The sequence below is a fragment of the Cervus elaphus genome, chromosome 27 (assembly GCF_910594005.1).
Source record: "Cervus elaphus chromosome 27, mCerEla1.1, whole genome shotgun sequence".
Classification (NCBI taxonomy): domain Eukaryota; kingdom Metazoa; phylum Chordata; class Mammalia; order Artiodactyla; family Cervidae; genus Cervus; species Cervus elaphus.
In genome coordinates this window covers 12,055,168-12,074,290 of record NC_057841.1, presented here as the reverse complement: position 1 = coordinate 12,074,290, position 19,123 = coordinate 12,055,168, and the positions used below count along the sequence as shown (strand labels likewise).

At 41.2% G+C, this 19,123-nt stretch overlaps 1 protein-coding gene across 4 annotated transcripts in view; it reads right to left on the bottom strand.

Moving 5' to 3' along the window:
* Positions 1-19,123, bottom strand: part of RTTN (rotatin) — a 118,777-nt gene that overhangs the window by 17,375 nt on the left and 82,279 nt on the right. For all 4 annotated transcript variants that reach the window (XM_043889088.1, XM_043889087.1, XM_043889089.1 and 1 more), the window contains 8 exons: positions 10,870-10,963; positions 8,335-8,527; positions 6,724-6,814; positions 3,421-3,574; positions 2,268-2,405; positions 1,737-1,954; positions 1,130-1,235; positions 74-171 (listed from right to left, as the gene is read on the bottom strand). In XM_043889088.1, coding sequence (XP_043745023.1) covers positions 74-171; positions 1,130-1,235; positions 1,737-1,954; positions 2,268-2,405; positions 3,421-3,574; positions 6,724-6,814; positions 8,335-8,527; positions 10,870-10,963 — 1,092 coding nt within the window. The remainder of the gene's footprint in view (positions 1-73; positions 172-1,129; positions 1,236-1,736; positions 1,955-2,267; positions 2,406-3,420; positions 3,575-6,723; positions 6,815-8,334; positions 8,528-10,869; positions 10,964-19,123) is intronic.

The window sequence follows — 19,123 nt, the reverse complement described above, 5'->3', positions numbered from 1 at the left end:
TGGGTGTCATTTATGAGCACAAGGACTTGAGAGACGGTGACCCCTGCTTCCCAGAGTCTGAGAACTCACTGACCTTTTTCTTCAGCGCTGCCCTCCCTGGCTTCAGAGAACCCAGGTTCAGCTGTGCATGAATGTGCTTCATCTGCTCCACGCAGCTGTCTACGAGATGGGCTGGAAGACAACGTCCAAAATAGTCAGAAAGATACTATATTTCCAAATAAGTAAAAACTATACTCAACAATCAAATTTCTCAAAAAATGATATTTTCTGTGTCTAACCAATTCTATTTTCACATTTGCAGTGAGACATTAATGAACCAGAGGAAAAAAACACAGGACAACTAAAATGCTAAAACCCACTTGTTTTTAACTTAGTACTACTCTTCACACATCTCATTTATGTTGGAGGCGTGTGGAGTTTCAGTAGCAAAGTTACAACTGAAATCAGTGGACTTGATATTCTCTTTCATCTCAAACACCTGTGGTTCCCTGAATCTGGATGAGAAATTACAACACTCCAGAGGGAAATTTATATGAAAATATAGGATCATCTAAGGTGGTTATTATTCCTATTGAAACTACATGTTTTCTTTGTGTGTGCAATATGTGCTTGTGGTTAACACGTGATTATTATGAAACTGAGTGGTATGTTACATTAAAAAACTTCTCTAAGATTTAATAGACTCTAGAGAAAGACTCACTGCACAAAGAGTAGCCCACCTGTGTCATCTTGTGCTCTGACAGAAACGCACGTCTGGCCCCCTCCCCGCTCAGGCCCCACCGGGGGCCGAGGGGCGCCCCTGTGCAGCGCAGCAGGCCCTCCCCAGACGTCTGCTTGGACGCGGCGGGGCCCGTGTGTCAGCCCGTCTCCCAGCTTTCCCCACCCCCCGCCTCCCGTGGTTTCCACACGTTTGCTCTCTACATCCGTGTCCCTATTTCTGCTTTGCAAATAAAACTATGGAATGCTTCACAGAAAATTTTTTAAAATAACAAAGTATGTTTACTATGTTTCTGTATGGGGGAAAAAACTGTTCTTTTCAGTGACACTACAATTTTAAGCTCTTTACACCTAAAATAAACAGGCGGTAAAATATACAAGTTAAAAGCAGCTGAGGCGTCAGGTGGCTCACCCTTCAGAGCGTGTCTCTGTGCTCTTCTGCTGACGGCCAGAAGCGACATCAGTGCGTTCACAGCGACCCTCTTCAGGACATCTTTGGAAGTTTTTCCTTCATAGCACTGCAAAGAATGCAAGTCAAACTGCCTTCGAGAAAAACTTAAGCTGTAGCAAAACACTTATGAATGAAACTATGAGCTGTCGTTAGTTTTCAACTACTTCATGAAATCCACTAGAATTTGATAAATCATTAAGATCTGACAATGTTCTGTGAGGATGAGACTGAATAAAAAATCCATAATATGGAGAAGATTGAGAATCACCCCCAAAGATTCACCTCTAAAGGAGACAGCTACGCTGAGCATTAACATACAGCAAGTCTAAGCACTTAGTCAAATTCACAGGGGATGCAGGTACACACATGTGATTTATTTAAAAGGCCCCTTAGAAAACAGAAGAACTGGAGAACGATTATCAAATTCCTCCTTTCTTCTGTTATTTAAATGGTTGTAATAAGCATTGCTTTTTAATTCAAATGATTGAATAAAATTCTTAGAAGACCAAGACTGAGAGTCAATTATTTAAAAACTAAACCAAATTTAAAAAAATCAAGAACCACTAACCTGAAGAATTACTTCAGTAAGTCGTTCCAGAGAGTTCTGACTTTCCTGGGTTTTGTCAAGAAGTGAAACCACTGTTGGAATGTGGCATAAGCTTGTTTTATCCTTATCTTGGAGATGCCTTTTTGCTTCTTCGGTCAAGAGAATAGAAAGGAACTGCAGGCTGGCGGTATACAGAGCGGGGCTTGTGGCAGACAAACGTGCACACCTGCAGAATGTATCTGAAAGATAATTTCATGTATGAATGACTGGAAACATCTTCAAAATTAAAGAAGTGAGTCAAATTTATTTGAGCAACAAAGTTTATAGGTTTTTTAATGCTAATGAAGTTTATTAGCACAGCAATAACTGCAGTGTTTAAAGGTAAATTAAATAGTACCAAGACAACCTACTGATCAAGGAATTGATTTCATTTTCGTTTTGTTCTTTTTATATAGATTCCTATTTATAAGAATGTGTGAGTGTGTGTAAATAAGGGATTATCTTAATTTTATGAGCAAAACCACCCCGAGCCCAGCAAGACCATCTCCTTACCGATCACCGCTGCCCAGGACCGGGCCAGACTCATGGTAACAGATGGGAAAGAGGCAGGGCCAGCTCGCCTCAACAGTGCGGCCAGAAGGTTGAACAGATGAGTCCACGTCTGATAAAAAGCTGACGTTAACTCTACATCTGTAAAAAACAGCAACCAAAATGTTTCGACTTATTAACACAAAGAAGAAAAAGAGCCTTTTGAAAAATAACGTAAAAATCACCTCCTGCTCCCTGGGGGGGTCTCACCCCGTTCTCTTAGGGAACACGTGGTGTAACCTTGTCAGCTCACGCGGACATCACTGCCACTTGCCAAACCTGCACCTGAGTAACTACTGCTCCCCCGGCACTGGGGTAACGCAGTGCTGACGAGACTGCAGACTGCCTTTGCGGGGCGTCGTAAACCACTTCACCTACCAGACCCCAAACCTGCAAAGCCATAAATGCAAAGGCCTAAACAAGAATGAGCTAATGGGCAAAGAGAGTTACCAAATGAATGATTACTTCATTATAAACTCTCTCAGACAACTATCATCTTTTAATTTTGAGAAAGAAGCTATGCTGCTTTAGTTTTCCCCACTAGTAAGCTCTATATTCAGCATTTCATTAGAGTATATTTTTTAAGAATTGCAGACCTTTGGAAATTTCTGATATTATATTCTGGACTTAAACTTGTTATTTAGTCATAGCTTATAAGAATAATTAACATCTAACACTCACTGTACTTTCTAACATTACATAAAGAACTTTACCCTCATTTAAAATGACAGCATTGGTGAATGGTCCTTCATTACACTGTGTACTTGCCTCAAACAGTCTCCTGTAGCCACTTAAAATATCCAACCTGTAAGACACTTTATGAAAAGTCTTCCAAAAACACTAGCAAAGAACAACCCAAAATGTGACCTTGATCTGAATACCTGGTGCAAAGTCACATTATTTACTTTACTTCTAAACAACAACAACAAAAAAATTTAAATAAAAATAAAGCTCACCGAGGAGGAAGGTGAGAGGGGGGTTCAGGATGGGGACTACATGTACACCTATGGCTTATTCATGTCAGTGTATGGCAAAACCACTACAATATTGTAAAGCAATTAGCCTCCAATTAAAATAAATAAATAAATTTTAAAATAAATAAATAAATAAAGCTCACCTAATTTATCTTTGGTACATAGCGTGAGAACTCGGATGATGTTAGGGATAAGATGTTTCAGAAGCTCATCCTGAATCACAAGGTCAGGATCCACCAATAAACATGACTGCAGAAGCTGGGATAAGGAGGACAGGTATTCTAGGAGAAAGGACACCTGCTCGAAAGAGGAGATACAGTAAAAATAAAGCATGTCATATGAAAAGCTCATCTCAGTGATGAAGTGTCACTTCTTTATAATACAAGTTAACAAAAAAGTCATAAAATATTCATCATAATTTTAAAAGACCTAAAATTAACACACAGCAGACAAAGCATTATTTTTCTCACAAGCATGTCATTAACGGTCACATTAACAGTGTCAACTATAATTATACCAAACAAAACATCATTTTCAAAGCCAAATTCTGAATTCTATTTAGAGAGAGAAAGCCTTTATGGTTTTCAAGTAGCTAAACTGTGGAAGAAGCAAAAAAGGCAGTCCAAAGCTCTACAATTCTGTAAAGAAAGATTATAACATATTCTTCAAGGTGTACAATTGAGGGGTGGGAGAAGTCAGCCTAACAGCCTACTGACTGCTATAAATAAAATGAAAACATGTCCAATGTTTGCCCTCAACTATCCTTCAGCATAAAAATACTATTCTTAGTTTTAAAAGAACAATTAAATCCTCCTTAAAATTACCAATAAAACCACCTCTGGAATGTTGGTTGATACTAATACCATAAGAAGTATTAATGGGCAAAAATACTTAGAAAAAAAAATTCTCTGGACATGTAATAATTAAAGAACAAACTCTGATGACATCTCTCTACCACGTCCAAGCAACGCGACAATCCATAGAAATGAACTTCACAGATACATTCTGGCCTCTCTTTCTGTACACGTGTGCACACACACACACACACTCACAGTTTTTCCTCCCATGTTACTCTCAGAGTCAGGGACTGCCAGGCATTTGTTGAGGCATAAGTGCTTACAGGGTCTCCCTCGCGGCTCAGTAGTAAAGAATCCACCTGCCAATGCAGGAGACACGGGTTTGCTCCCTGGGTCAGGAAGATCCTCTGGAGAAGGAAACGGCAACCCACTCCAGTATTCTTGCCTGGAAAATCCCATGGACAGAGGAGCCTGGCAGGTGATAGTCCATGGGGTTGCAAAAGATGCAGATATAACTTGGCGACTAAACAACATAAAGTGCCTCTATGGTGAATGGTGTCAGACTGCTTCCAAAGAGTTCTTCTGTCCTACTTCTCTGGATGAAAGGTACTCCCTTTATCTAATCTGTGGACACATTTTACACAAAAGTACAGGTGGCTCTACGTTTTTCCTATCGGTGAAATGCAAGCAGTTGGTGACATTTACTTTCCTTATCGCTGTGAAGTACTTCCTGACCCCTTGCTATGCCACACCACTGCAGTTACAGTGAGTCTGCCCTCTGCGTGTGTGGTGTGACCATGACCAGACAATCCAGGGGAGGGGAGAGCCAGCAGGAAGCCTGGGCAAGAACGCCCGAGCTGTCAGATTCTCCCGTGAACTACCGTATCGAAGATTCAGTCAGCTACCAGTGTGATAGTTCATAAAGCAACTATCTTTTTTTTTTAATGTTTGAAATTCTTTCTTTAAAAACAAACAAAAAAAAGGCCAGACCAAGCGACCCTCAGCTTCAGCACCTCATGTCTCTGTTCCCCACAGAGTTCTGCCACACTCTCTGCCTCCCCACCCACAGCCTGTCTCCTCAGCTCTGCTCACATCTCACCTCGATGAGGCTTTTGCTGAGGTATCACCCATCCTCACTGATTCTTTATACACCATTCATCACCACCTGATAAAACCTGTAACTGCTATTTACTGTTTACTGTCTCCCGTTCCGAGGACCCAGACTCCGTGTGGGCAGGGGCATGCCTGCTCTGTTCACAGAGGCATCACTAGCGCCTACAGCACAATATAGCGGGGCATATGCTCCAGGGTTTTCTGGAATGAATGAACCATCTTATGTAAGGATGAAAAGGCAAGAAGCAGTCAGTCCACACAGGCCACACAGTGCAAGAGTAAGACTGTGGATTCCAGAAGCAGCCTGCAGGGGCTGGAACCCTGGCCCTGCCTCTCACTGTGGGAGCCGTCCTGGGCAAGCTGCTCGCTGCTGGGCTCGTCGTTTCCTTTATAAAACAGGCCCTAATGGCACTTCCACCTTCACAGAGTCCTGGACCCTCTGGCCTCATCTCCGCCTCGCAGACTCTGCACCAGCCGCTCCATGCTGGTTCCTGAACAGGGTGACTCTCAGGGGCCCCGTGAGGCCCCATGGACTGGCTTCCTCACTCACTGCAGGCCCCGTGTCACTGTCTGAGCGCCCCTCCCCGAGCCCTCGACGCAGAAAAGCCCTGCGCTGCCAGCTCTGACGCTACTCCCTGTTCCTGCTTTAGTTTTTACTCTCAGGTGTCTGCCTAAGACATCATCAGGCATGTATGTATTCAAACACTGTCTACACTCCCCACTTGAGGGGAAGGTTCTCTGTTTTATTCATTTAGGGAAGATCCTGCTGCTCGGTAGGCCCCCAGTGAAGACGTGGCTGGATGGACAGACAGAAAATCAGGGGCGATGGCCAACACACAAACAAGCACACTCACAAGTGGAAACCCTGCGCTGGACCAGCGTTTGGAAGATGATGTGCAGTGCTACCCAGCCTTGTAGGAGGGGTCTGCCTTACGCAGAAAGCTCAAAGAAGACACCGCAGAGCAAGAGATACTGGTCTGGGCCACTTATTATCTCTCACCCCAAATAAATCTTGTGGCCCTTCTTAAAAATCTGATCTTAAGGTACCATTTCTGTTAGCAACAACTTCACTAAATATCTGTGAAGAAACAAACATAAATTTATCCTAATTAAACTGAGCTTTGAAAATACACAGAATTTACTCACTAAGTATTTCTACAACTTTAATTTAGGTAGAAATAACAGAGATAACCTAAAATCACAGAGGGGGAAGGTGGGCTATACAGTGAACATTCCCCTTTGTCTAATACAGTGTTCAAAGGTAGCCAGATCCTTGATGAAACATGTCCAGCTGGTTAATGATGGAACCAGGCGTAGAATCTAGGACCTCAAACCTCTCACTGCTCTTTGCTACCAGAGACGTCTGTGGTTGGAATATTAAGTAACCAATTTCAAACAACCTCATCATACCACATACACCCTAAGAGACTCTCACTCCTCTCCTGTGGTATGTCCTCATCAGGATTTCTGTTTCTGGCACTTAAGGCTACAGAAACGCACATACAGACGAGGTGAGAGGGAGATGTGGGTGCTCACCTGAGCCTGAGTGTGTTCAGCAGGAAGAGACGTGGGCAGCAGGGCCCGGAGCTCCTGGACGCTTGTCTCTAGGAGGGTGGCATCTGCAATGCTGTGAAGGAAGAGAGGAAGCACCCTTCAGACCATCGAGATGCTCGTTACTGAAGATGAACAAATCCAAATTTACAATTTGGATATGACCATGAACAGAACTCAAGAAAAGGGATTTTTTATGAAATGAAGGAAATAAGTGTTAATAAAAGTTTCCCTAAAATATTTCAGAACATGGGAAAAGATATCATCAGGTAAATGTCGGAAACCAAGAATTCTAAGGAAAATATATAGTGAAACCTATTACAAGCAGAATATAATAAAGTCCTTTCAGAAGGAAAAGACAAGAGAAAGATCTTGGTGCTTATGTCCCTATTTAAAATAGGAAAAACACTTTTGAGGAAGTAAGTTCTGATTTACAAAGTAAAAACCAAAAAAAAGAAAGAAAAAAAAACAGCAAAAAAATTTAAGTCAGAAATAGCAAGGATGGAAATATAAGCCTTTCCTATAAGATTCTTTAATACCTCCGTGCCCTCAACGTCACAAAAGACTCTTAACAGATTCTGCAGAAGCAAAAATATTCCTAACACTCCATTTTAACCATTTTTGAGATAGGAAACATTTAAGAAGGAAAGACAATCGCCTAGCAGTTTCGTTTTCCAACTCTAGTAGGACAAGAAATGTAAACAGACCACAGTCTCATCTTCCTGCCTACTATAAGGGGCAGAGTAAAGAAACAGACACCACTAAGTGAAGCACGGCAGACTTCTTCCTCTTGAGACTGCCCTTATCCCAAAAAGAAAGAGAAAGCGCTGTGATTTGGTGAAGAGAAGGAAGACAATTCAGAGAGCAGATGTTCAAAGAGCAGAAACAGAGAGAGAGAAATGCAAATGAGCATGTGGGGAAGAGGAGATGGGTACACGTGGCTGGAATAAGCAGGATGTCCCGAGGGAAGGAACACTTTACTCAAGAGAGTATTGTAGACAACACCTCTTTTTAATCCTAATAGTCATCCCATTAACTAGTATTATTAATGACGCATCAGAGATTAAAATGCCTTTACCAAGGCAGCAACACTAGTGAGAGAATGAACCATAATCAGGCCCTAAGTTGGACTGAATCCAATCTCCTTGGCCTTTTTAACTATACCATACAGCCAATCAGAAAATCAGAAAAAGTCCAGTCAGATGCCAATTAATATTAGATACATCAAAGAACCAAATCATGATTTCCTTAAAGTTTATCAGACTACTTTCTCTTAAAACTTTCAGGCTCCCATAACTAAACAATTCCAAATGTATTTTAAAAATGACTTTTCAACCCAATGACGTTATTCTGATATGACCACTAGGGAGATGAAGCCCAGAACTCCTTCACTTCCATTCTGAACAATCAAGGAGACTTGTATCATATTCCTTGAGTGTGGCAGAGGACAAACTTCTGAGTTTTAAAATATCAGGATGGGGTAAGGGAAGTTTAACAGTTAGTGAAACAAAGCAACACAAATGCTTTAACAGATTGAAAATAAAAACTGCCCAGACAAATCTGGCAAAAGCGAAAACCTTCAGTCTCCCTGCTTACCTACAGAGCTGCTCAATGAGACGGGTTCGTCGGAAAGCGCCGGCAGTGTCTCCTGGAGTGGTCACCAAGAGACTGTCTAGGAGGCTGCACATCGCGGAGAGGAGGGGCGGGGTGACAGACACACACTGCCTGGGCAGAGGAGCAGAGAGGGGTGAATCAGGAGGAAGCCGTGGAGACGCAGCTTCACGCTGACCTATTATTGAGATAGGTGTGAAAATTATCACCACTGTGTTTAGCCTGTGGTTACATACAAAATTCACAAGTTCTGATAATCAGATGAAAGTTCCTACAAGTGCTAAAGAGAGACAGTCTGCTGGGGAATTCCCCTAACTGCTCAGCACACCTCAAGCCTGAGGCCAGCTTGTCAGACATCCAGCTCCTCCAGCGTGTGTTTTTGTGCACGTGTGTGAGCACGCACGTGTGCATGTACACACGTGTGTCTGAGGGACACCTCGGGTGACAATGTACCCCAGGACGAGAAGGGCAGGACACAGTTCTGTGTCTCACGCCCTCGGACACTGGGTAACAAACAGATGCACCACAATTCTTTTTGTTTTTTAAACTAAGGGCCAGAAGCGTTTCAGCACTCAAAATATTTTTAGATTTTAGAAAAGTAATAAGGTACATGTATCCTCGTGCTCAGTGGTAAAGAATCCACCTGCCAATGCAGGAGACACGGGTTCTATCCTGGGGTCAGGAAGATCCCCTGGAGAAGGAAATGGCAATCCACTTCAGTATTCTTGCCTGGGAAATTCCATGGGCAGAGGAGCCCGGTGGGCTACAGTCCACGGGGTCTCAAAAGAGTCAGACATGACGTAATGACTAAACAAGAACCACCACCACCCTACACTAATTAACAACCCCAGTGGGATCCTGGGCAACGCCCCACAAGGAAACAAATCTTTCTGCAGTGCAGCAGACACGTAATCATAACAAGGAGGACAAATATATAAGCAAGTACAACTTCCAACTAGAATTGGTCAGATTTTGTAACCAAATGTATTAGGGCACAGCTAAGGCTTACTGCCACCTAAGTTCTGAGAAAACTTTTCACTTTCAGAAATTCTGGATTTTAGAACTGAAGATACGAGAGTATGGAACTTTCCTAGAAGACTCGGCAAGGGACTGTTAACAAGACAATTTAATCTGCCTCAAGACTCCCTCATGACCTTTACTTCTTATTTCTATTTTAAGGAAACATTCTATTTTGAATAAACCAAACTTACACAAAAGTACAAAAAAAATTCCCAAGATACCCTCACCCTGATCCCTAAATAAGATTCCATTTATATGAAACATCCCAAACTGGCAAATCTATAAACAGGGAAAGCAGACTAGTGCTTGCAGCAGGCTGGGGAGAGCAGAGGAAATCAGGAGTGACTGCTAGCAGGAACAAGTTTTGTTCTGGGTGATAAAAGTGTTCTACAACTGACTGTGGTGATGTTTGCACAACTGTGTGAATACACTAAAAACCAAGGAATTGTACACTTACAATGAGTGAACTGTATGAATGTGAATTATATCTCAATAAAGCTGTGTAAAAAACAGTAACTCAACATACTCTTAGAAATAAATGTTCATGAGATTCGTTATCAAACTTCATTTCATGCTCTGTGTCCTAAGCTACTGAAAACAACCTGAGTTTGCTTCTTTTGTTCTTAAGAGGATCAGATGAGTACTTTCTAAAATTAAACATTTTTATATGTTGTTAACATAAATTACTAAAAACCAAATTGGGACACTGTTCAGGAAGTTCTGGAACAAACACTGTAAGGAAAATTCAGAGTAAAGTCTTACTTAGGCAAATATTTCTGAAGTTTTAGAAAGCATTTTCCCTGCAGATGCTTATATTTCAGTGTTTAAAATTACCTTCTTTTTAGATAGTATATTCATTACAGATTAGGGGTTTAACGCTACTGAATAACGGCCTATCTACTGTCCTAGAAGAAACAAAAGCGAGCAGTAATCTATACAAATACATAAAGTGTGAAGCAGACAGAGCTGGCAACAGTCCCCAAAAGAATAAAATATACACACTGTCATTAATAAAAATAAATCCTAGGCTACTCAGCACGACCTTCTTATAAAATAAGGACTCGAAATATTTTGTGTGCTTTAAAACAAAAGCATACGCTTTGAAAAATCCTTATGAACCCACTTCTCATCACTTTCAAGTGGATTCACTTTTCAAGTGGCAAACTGAGGTGTGTTCCAAAAAGAAGGGAAAAAAGCTAATTAACATCTATCAGTTCCTTGATTCAAATACCAAATACCCATTATTATCTAATAAGGAACCATATGGCAATCAGGGTATTTACTTGATGGCCAAATTCCCATTTATTAGTTAAGAGTATTTGTTTGTTAATTTCTGTACTTATTCTATTATGTTCTGTGACATTTCATTTTGTTCTTATCTGGACAGTTTGTTCTGTGACTTAATTTGGTTCTTTTATCCAGAAATTTACTTTCAAATATCTGTCAGGATCAACTTGTCACTCTTCTTTCTGAAAGTAGAATGCCTTCCTAAAAGGATACCTTGAGCCACCAGCTGGTCGTGTGTGACTTCAGGGTGAGGCGCCGCGGAGAGGACGAGGGACTGAAATTCAGCACTGCCCGACGAAGTTGCCACCTAGGGATTAGCAAAGACAGTTACTTCATACGTGGAGCACTCACTGGTTAACATCACCAACTGGGAAATGAAACACCAGCAACATACACACAAGAAATCCTCACACAAAAAGGTTCATCACAAAAGCACACTAGTTAGTATAACTGAAAAGCACTCCATGTCTTGAGAGTCATAACAGTTTTTGGAATGGCATTTTCTGCTTCTTAGACCTGTTACAGTTCATGTAAGTCAGTTAACTCAAAGGAGCAAAGTTTTGATTTGAAGCTCATGTAGGATTTTAAGGTCCTGACAGAGCCCATTCCCAGTCTTCCCCAGTGGCGCAGCAGTAAAGAATCCGCCTGCAAAACAGGAGATGCAGGAGACGTGGGTTCAACCCTAGGTTGAGAAGATTACCGGAACATGCACACAAAGCCCATTCCCACTTAATGCTCAAATGTTGAGAGACTAAGAAGCATACTACTTTAACTATGATTTGTTGTGTCTTTAATTTGCACTTCTTAATTCATAAGTAAAGAGTCTTTTTAGTTTCAAATGGCACACACAAATTTTAATAGTGTCTATAAAAGAATTAGCAGAAGTATTAAGAGATTTTTCTCTATCTCTTCCCGTGTAACAAATGAACTGTTTTTAAAAATTAAGAACTATGCTGGTACTGTACTGTACAGTACTTCATAACTATACTGTACTTCATAAAACATCTTTTGGAAACATTAAACATGATAGAAATTCTGTAGAAAACAAAATTTCACATGCAGGAGGGGCAGCTGTGATGGCACAGGAGTGGCCAAGAGGAGCTACCCCACATCCAAGGTCAGGAGCCTCAGCCTAGAGGAGCTACCCCACATCCAAGGTCAGGAGCCTCAGCCTAGAGGAGATACCCCGCGTCCAAGGTAAGGAGCAGCAGCTGCGCTTTGCTGGAGCACTGTGAAGAGATGCCCCCCGTCCAAGGTAAGAGAAACCCAAGTAAGACGGTAGGCACTGAGAGAGGGAATCAGAGGGCAGACAGACTGAAACCACAATCACAGAAAACTAGCCAGTCTGATCACACGGACCACAGCCTTGTCTAACTCAATGAAACTAAGCCATGCCATGTGGGGCCACACAAGACGGTCATAGTGGAGAGTTCTGAGAGAATGTGGTTCACTACAGAAGGGAATGGCAAACCACTTCAGTATTCTTGCCTTGAGAACCCCATAACAGTATGAAAAAGCAAAAAGATAGGACACTGGAAGATGAACTCCCCAGGTCGGTAGGTGCTCAATATGTTACTGGAGATCAGTGGAGAAATAACTCCAGAAAGAATGAAGGGGATGGAGCCAAAGAAAAAACAACACCCAGTTGTGAATGGGACTGGTAATAGAAGCAAGGTTTGATGCTGTAAAGAGCAATATTGCATGGGAATCTGGAATATTAGTTCCATGAATCAAGGCAAATTGGAAGTGGTCAAACAGGAGATGGCAAGAGTGAATGTCAACATTCTAGGAATCAGTGAACTAAGATGGACTGGAATGGTGATTTAACTCAGATGACCATTTTATCTACTACTGTGGGCAGGAATCCCCGAGAAAAAATGGGAGTAGCCATCAGAGTCAACAAAAGAGTCCGAAATGCAGTACTCGGAGGCAATCTCAAAAACGACAGAATGATCTCTGTTCATTTCCAAAGCAAACCATTCACTATCATGGTAATTCAAGTCCAAGCCCCAAACAGTAATGCTGAAGAAGCTGAAGTTGAACAGTTCTATGAAGACCTACAAGACCTTTTAGAAATAACATGCAAAAAAGATGTCCTTTTCATTATAGGGGACTGGAATGCAAAAGTAGGAAGTCAAGAAACACCTGGAGTAACAGACAAATTTGGCCTTGGAGTACAGAATGAAGCAGGGTGAAGGCTAATAGAGTTCTGCCAAGAGAACGTACTGGTCATAGCAAACACCCTCTTCCAACTACACAAGAGAAGACTCTACACATGGACATCACCAGATGGTCACACTGAAATCACACCGATTATATTCTTTGCAGCCAAAGATGGAGAAGCTCTATATAGTCAGCAAAAACAAGACTGGGAGCTGACTGTGGCTCAGATGATGAACTCTTTATTGCCAAATTCAGACTTAAATTGAAGAAAGTGGGGAAAACGACTAGACCATTGAGCTATGACCTAAATCAAATCCCTTATGACTATACAGTGGAAGTGAGAAATAGATTTAAGGGACTAGATCTGATAGAGTATCTGATGAACTATGGCCTGAGGTTCATGACATTGTACAGGAGACAGGGATCAGGACCATCCCCAAGAAAAAGAAATGCAAAAAAGCAACATGGCTGTCTGAGGAGGCCTTACAAATAGCTGTGAAAAGAAGAGAAGTGAAAAACAAAGAAGAAAAGGAAAGATATTCCCACTTGAATGCAGAGTTCCAAAGAAGAGCAAGGAGAGATAAGAGAGCCTACCTCAGCGATCAGTGCAAAGAAATAGAGGAAAACAACAGAATGGGAAAGACTAGAGATCTCTTCAAGAAAATTAGAGATACCAAGGGAAAATTTCATGCAAAGATGGGCTATATAAAGGGCAGAAATGGTAGGGACCTAACAGAAGCAGAAGATATTAAGAAGAGGTGGCAAGAATACACAGAAGAACTGTACAAAAAAGATCTTCACAGCCCAGATAATCACAATGGTGTGATCACTCACACTCACCTAGAGCCAGACATCCTGGAATGTGAAGTCAAGTGGGTCTTAGGAAGCATCACTACAAACAAAGCTACTGGAGGTGATGGGATTCCAGTTGAGCTATTTCAAATCCTGAAAGATGATGCTGTAAAAGTGCTGCACTCAATATGTCAGCAAATTTGGAAAATTCAGCAGTGGCCACAGGACTGGAAAAGGTCAATTTTCATTCCAATCCTAAAGAAAGGCAATGCCAAAGAATGCTCAAACTGTCACACAATTGCACTAATCTCACACGCTAGGAAAGTAATGCTCAAAATTCTCCAAGCCAGGCTTCAGCAATACGTGAATCGTGAACTTCCAGATGTTCAAGCTGGTTTTAGAAAAGGCAGAGAGACCAGAGATCAAATTGCCAACATCCACTGGATCATCGAAAAAGCAAGAGAGTTCCAGAAAAACATCTATTTCTGCTTTATTGACTATGCCAAAGCCTTTGACTGTGTGGATCACAATAAACTGTAGAAAATTCTGAAAGATATGGGAATACCAGACCACCTGACCTGCCTCTTGAGAAACCTGTATGCAGGTCAGGAAGCAACAGTTAGAACTGGACATGGAACAACAGACTGGTTCCAAATAGGAAAAGGAATACATCAAGGCTGTATATTGTCATCTTGTTCATTTAACTTATATGCAGACTACATCATGAGAAATGCTGCACAAGCTGAAATCAAGATTGCCAGGAGAAATATCAATAACCTCAGATATGCAGATGACACTATCCTTATGGCAGAAAGTGAAGCATAACTAAAGAGCATCTTGATGAAAGTGAAAGAGGAGAGTGAAAAAGTTGGCTCAAAGCTCAACATTAGGAAAACTAAGATCATGGTATCTGGCCCCAACACTTCATAGCAAACAGATGGGCAAAGAGTGGAATCAGTGGCTGACTTTATTTTTCTGGGCTCCAAAATCACTGCAGATGGTGACTGCAGCCATGAAATTAAAAGACGCTTCCTCCTTGGAAGGAAAGTTATGACCAACCTAGACAGCATATTAAAAAGCAAATTAAAAATTTTTTTTTTGTCAACTAGGTCTGTGTAGTCAAGGCTATGGTTTTTCCAGTGGTCATGTATGGATGTAAGAGTCAGACTATAAAGAAAGCTGAGTGCCGAAGAATTGATGCTTTTGAACTGTGGTGTTGGAGAAGACTCTTGAGAGTCCCCTGGACTGCAAGGAGATCCAACCAGTCCATCCTAAAGGAGATCAGTCCTGGGTGTTCATTGGAAAGACTGATGCTGGAGCTGAAACTCCAGTACTTTGGCCACCTCATGAGAAGAGTTGACTCACTGGAAAAAACCCGGACGCTGGGAAAGACTGAGAGCAGGAGGAGAAGGGGACGACAGAGGATGAGATGATTGGATGGCATCACCGACTCAATGGACATGGGTGTGGGTGGACTCCAGGAGTTGCTGATGGACAGGGAGGCCTGGTGTGCTGCGATTCATGGGGTTGGAAAGAGTAAGACACGACTGAGCGACTGAAGTGAACTGAAAAACTCTAAAGCTGAAAAAGCCCAAACTGTCAAACACCTCCTATGTAAAAATTACTGTATCCTCCCATCAGTTTCTTTTCTCTGAGACAGCATAAACGTCCCATACCTGTGTCAGCTCCAGGTCCATGCATGCACACAAATAAGTTGTGAACAGAACTTATGAAACAACCTACCACAGACCCAGACACTGTACAGCTCACGGTATCCGTACATTGATTCCCTATTTGTCCTAATCCTTAATGTAGGGTACCTTAGACTTGATCTGACAGGATGAAAGCAAAACCTAAGGTTATTTTCATTTGCAGTTTCTGATAGTAAAAAGAAAAAGAATTTGAAGAAAATGGCACAAGAAATTAATAGTTTTTAAAATCCCTCTTTCAATTTCTGACCTCAATCACCTCTCGCCACTTGAAGTATGACATTACAGTAGTAACAGCCAAGTGACAGAAAGCTGCAGCCAAAAGTTGTAAGCTGAGCAGAGAGTCATCTACAGATGGAGGCTAGATAAATCTCAGTCTCAATAAATCATTCACAAATAAGCATGTACTAAATGTCTTATTTCATATAACATTAGATCCACATAGGAGGAGGGAAAAACCTAAAGACATTTTAAAATTATATCTGCCTATAACTGGCTATAAGAGATGTGTTTTTACTTATTTATTTTTTTTAAGAGATGTGTTTTAAAAAAAAAAAAAAGTTCCTGTCAATCGACATCCAGGTAAGTTTCAGTCTGTGAAGCAACAATCACACACTGAGACTGACGTCACAGCCACACAGGACCGCCAAAGGAGCCTGGCTCCAGCCACGAGCTCCCTTGGCTATAGGGGAAAAATTTTAGAGGACGAGGAGCTGAAATCCTCTGTCTTTTCACTGAACATCGCTTCAACTGACGAACACTCAGGCAGTCCTCTCTACTGATGAAGATTACACTCACTGCAGGAAAAGAAAGCCTCTGAGGACCCACTAAATACCTGGCTCATTAGAAGAATGCAACAAACAGGCCTTCATAAACACTGGGCTCTTCCTCAGTATCAGCCGAGGAAGGGACAAACAAATTTTGAAAAATATGATTTCAGAAAGTATCTAATAGTTGCATTCTAACTTATCCCACCCCATTTGGTTGATAAAACATAAGAACGTCTTTCTAGACCAATATACTGTGTTTTAAAAACTGACTGGGGTTATTTATATTTCTACTAAACAATCTGCATTTTTAAAATTTGCTATATTAGCATGAAAGTGTTGGTTGTTCAATCGTGTCTGACTCTCTGCAACCCCATGGACTATAACCAGCCAGGCTCCTCTGTCCATGGAATGCCCCAGGCAAGAATATTCAAGTGGGTTGCCATTCCCTTCTCCAGGGCATCTTCCCAACCCAGGGATCGAACCCAGGTCTTCTGCATTGCAGGCATATTCTTTACCATCTGAGTCACCAAGGATTACTATTTTAATAGATAAAAATAAAAATGTATTAAGCTGACATGCTCTCTACTGTCCTCAAGTCTTGCTTGCTTGAAAATAATCTGCAAAGGACATTCATTTGATCATATTTAATAATATACACCAGTATGTGAATGTGTTATTTGTCATCCTGGTCTATAAAATAACTTTTAACTACCATCGAACAAATGTCAATTCATATTTCTTTAATATCAATTATAATGTTTCATGACATTTCACTCTGCTGAAGTATCTTTACATCTTTATAGCTATTACAGATTCTCTCTTCAAATCCATAAACCCAGACTCAGGTCTCCTGGTTAATCCCATCTGGTCATACCAGTAATCAAACTTAAGCCTTTCTCCCACACTCCAAACAACTCCATGCATTTTCTGAATATCTAATGCTTCCAGCACCACACAGCTTGGTATTCAGTTATTTTCTAATTATGCTTTATGTCTCAACTAGACTTTCAAATCTCATATGTGGGCACTGAATTCTAAGACATATTTGAATATCTTTTTAGCTCCTTGTAAATGGGTACATAATATAAAAAAGAAGGTGTTGATCCTTTAAAGCACATTTCAATTGCCACTTCTCACACAAAATCACCCCCTATTTCATCATTTCTTTTCATCTAAGCTCACTGCACCCTCCCTGTCGCATCTATTTCGGCACCAGTCACATTTGCCTTGTGGTGAAGGGGCAAGACATCACGGCCAACGACCTGCGCACAAAGGCCAAATGCACTTCTGGATTCAAGTAACGCTCGGCCAGTCAGCAATGCTGGAACCCTGCACAAGATAGTTACTCATTCCATGCCTTCATCTCTTCTTTTGTAAAATAGCGACAGTAAAAATGATTTTCAGTTTTTTAAAGGGTATGAGGACCCATGAGTAAAATTTCTCTATAAATGTTAAAATAAAATCAGCTTTCCTTAAATTAGTGCTCCGGAAAGTTTGAAAGAATCACATATTTCACAAAGAAAAGCTCAAAAGGAAATGACCCACATGTCCTTTACTTTGAAAACTGATAAAGCAGACATAATTCTGCTCAAGATCACAGAAAAGACCAAACTTTGGTGTTAAAGCTGTTAATACACACTGGTATTTCCAAGGCATAAATACCCATCTAGTTTGAATATCTCTGAGAAGTAGAAATGTGATTTCAGGAGGAAAAACAGCTGATGCCTGACCCCCCCACTCCCACCCCTGCCCTGGGGAAGGGGACAGTGAGCTGAGGAAAGCCATCTCTAAAAAGACTTTATTTATAGGGCAACACCCCCAAGGTAAGAGTGACACTCCTTACTCTATCTGTAATTCACAAAACATACAAGCTGCAGTCAACTACACCAATACTCATTAGATAACACCATTCCAGTACCTAATGCGGCATCAGGCCACAAGGAAGGCAATGGCCCAGGCACAGTGCGCTGAATGGCAGGACCCACACTGAAAGGTAATGCTCTCCTTGGAAAGACAAAGTGGGAGAACAAACCGATCAACAAGTTGTGCCTTTTCTCAATTCTGGAAGACATACAAAACTATGATTTAAATAACCAGAGACGCTTATTAGCAAGATTTGCATCCCTTTAACTGATACCTTAATTTGTAATTTCAACATTTTCTTATACCTGAGGAAGCATTAGTTGGTCTGGGTACTGAGTGCTTAGGTTTAAAGTAACACTGACATAATGAATAACAACTCTCCACATTTGTCTCCTGCTGGAAAAAAAATATATAAAAAAAATATAGTACCTCTCATATGATAAGGAAAACAAGACAATTCATATTACTGGAGTAATTAGAATAATTTTTGTGAATAAAAGTCAGCAATTTGGCGAGTAAGTTACCAACACCAAAACTCTTCTGCTTGGAAACCAAAAAAGAAAGAGCGAGCTGACTGTAAAAATTCTAACAGGTAGTCTTTTGAGAAGTAAACACAGGACTATACACAAGAATCGGAGAAGGCAATGGTGACCCACTCCAGCACTTTTGCCTGGAAAATCCCATGGATGGAGAAGCCTGGTAGGCTGCAGTCCACAGGGTCGCTAAGAGTCGGACATGACTGAGTGACTTCACTTTCACTTTTCACTTTTATGCATTGAAGAAGGAAATGGCAACCCACTTCAGTGTTCTTGCCTGGAGAATCCCAGGAACGGGGGAGCCTGGTGGGCTGCCGTCTATGGGGTCGCACAGAGTCAGACACAACTGAAGCGACTTAGCAGCAGCAGCAGTAGCATACAAAAGAATTCTTAACAACAGATTTTATTGGTATATACTTCTCAAAGTCTATGTGATATCCTCACATAAACAAGTTAAAGACTTGCATAAATAGTTCAGTTCAGTCACTCAGTCATGTCCGATTCTTTGTGACCCCATGGACTGCAGCATGCCAGGCTTCCCTGTCCTGGATTAATAGAGGTGCTTCTATTTTAATTACTATAATAAGTGACATATTTACAAAGTGTTTCTCAGAAAAACTAGTATCTTAATCTG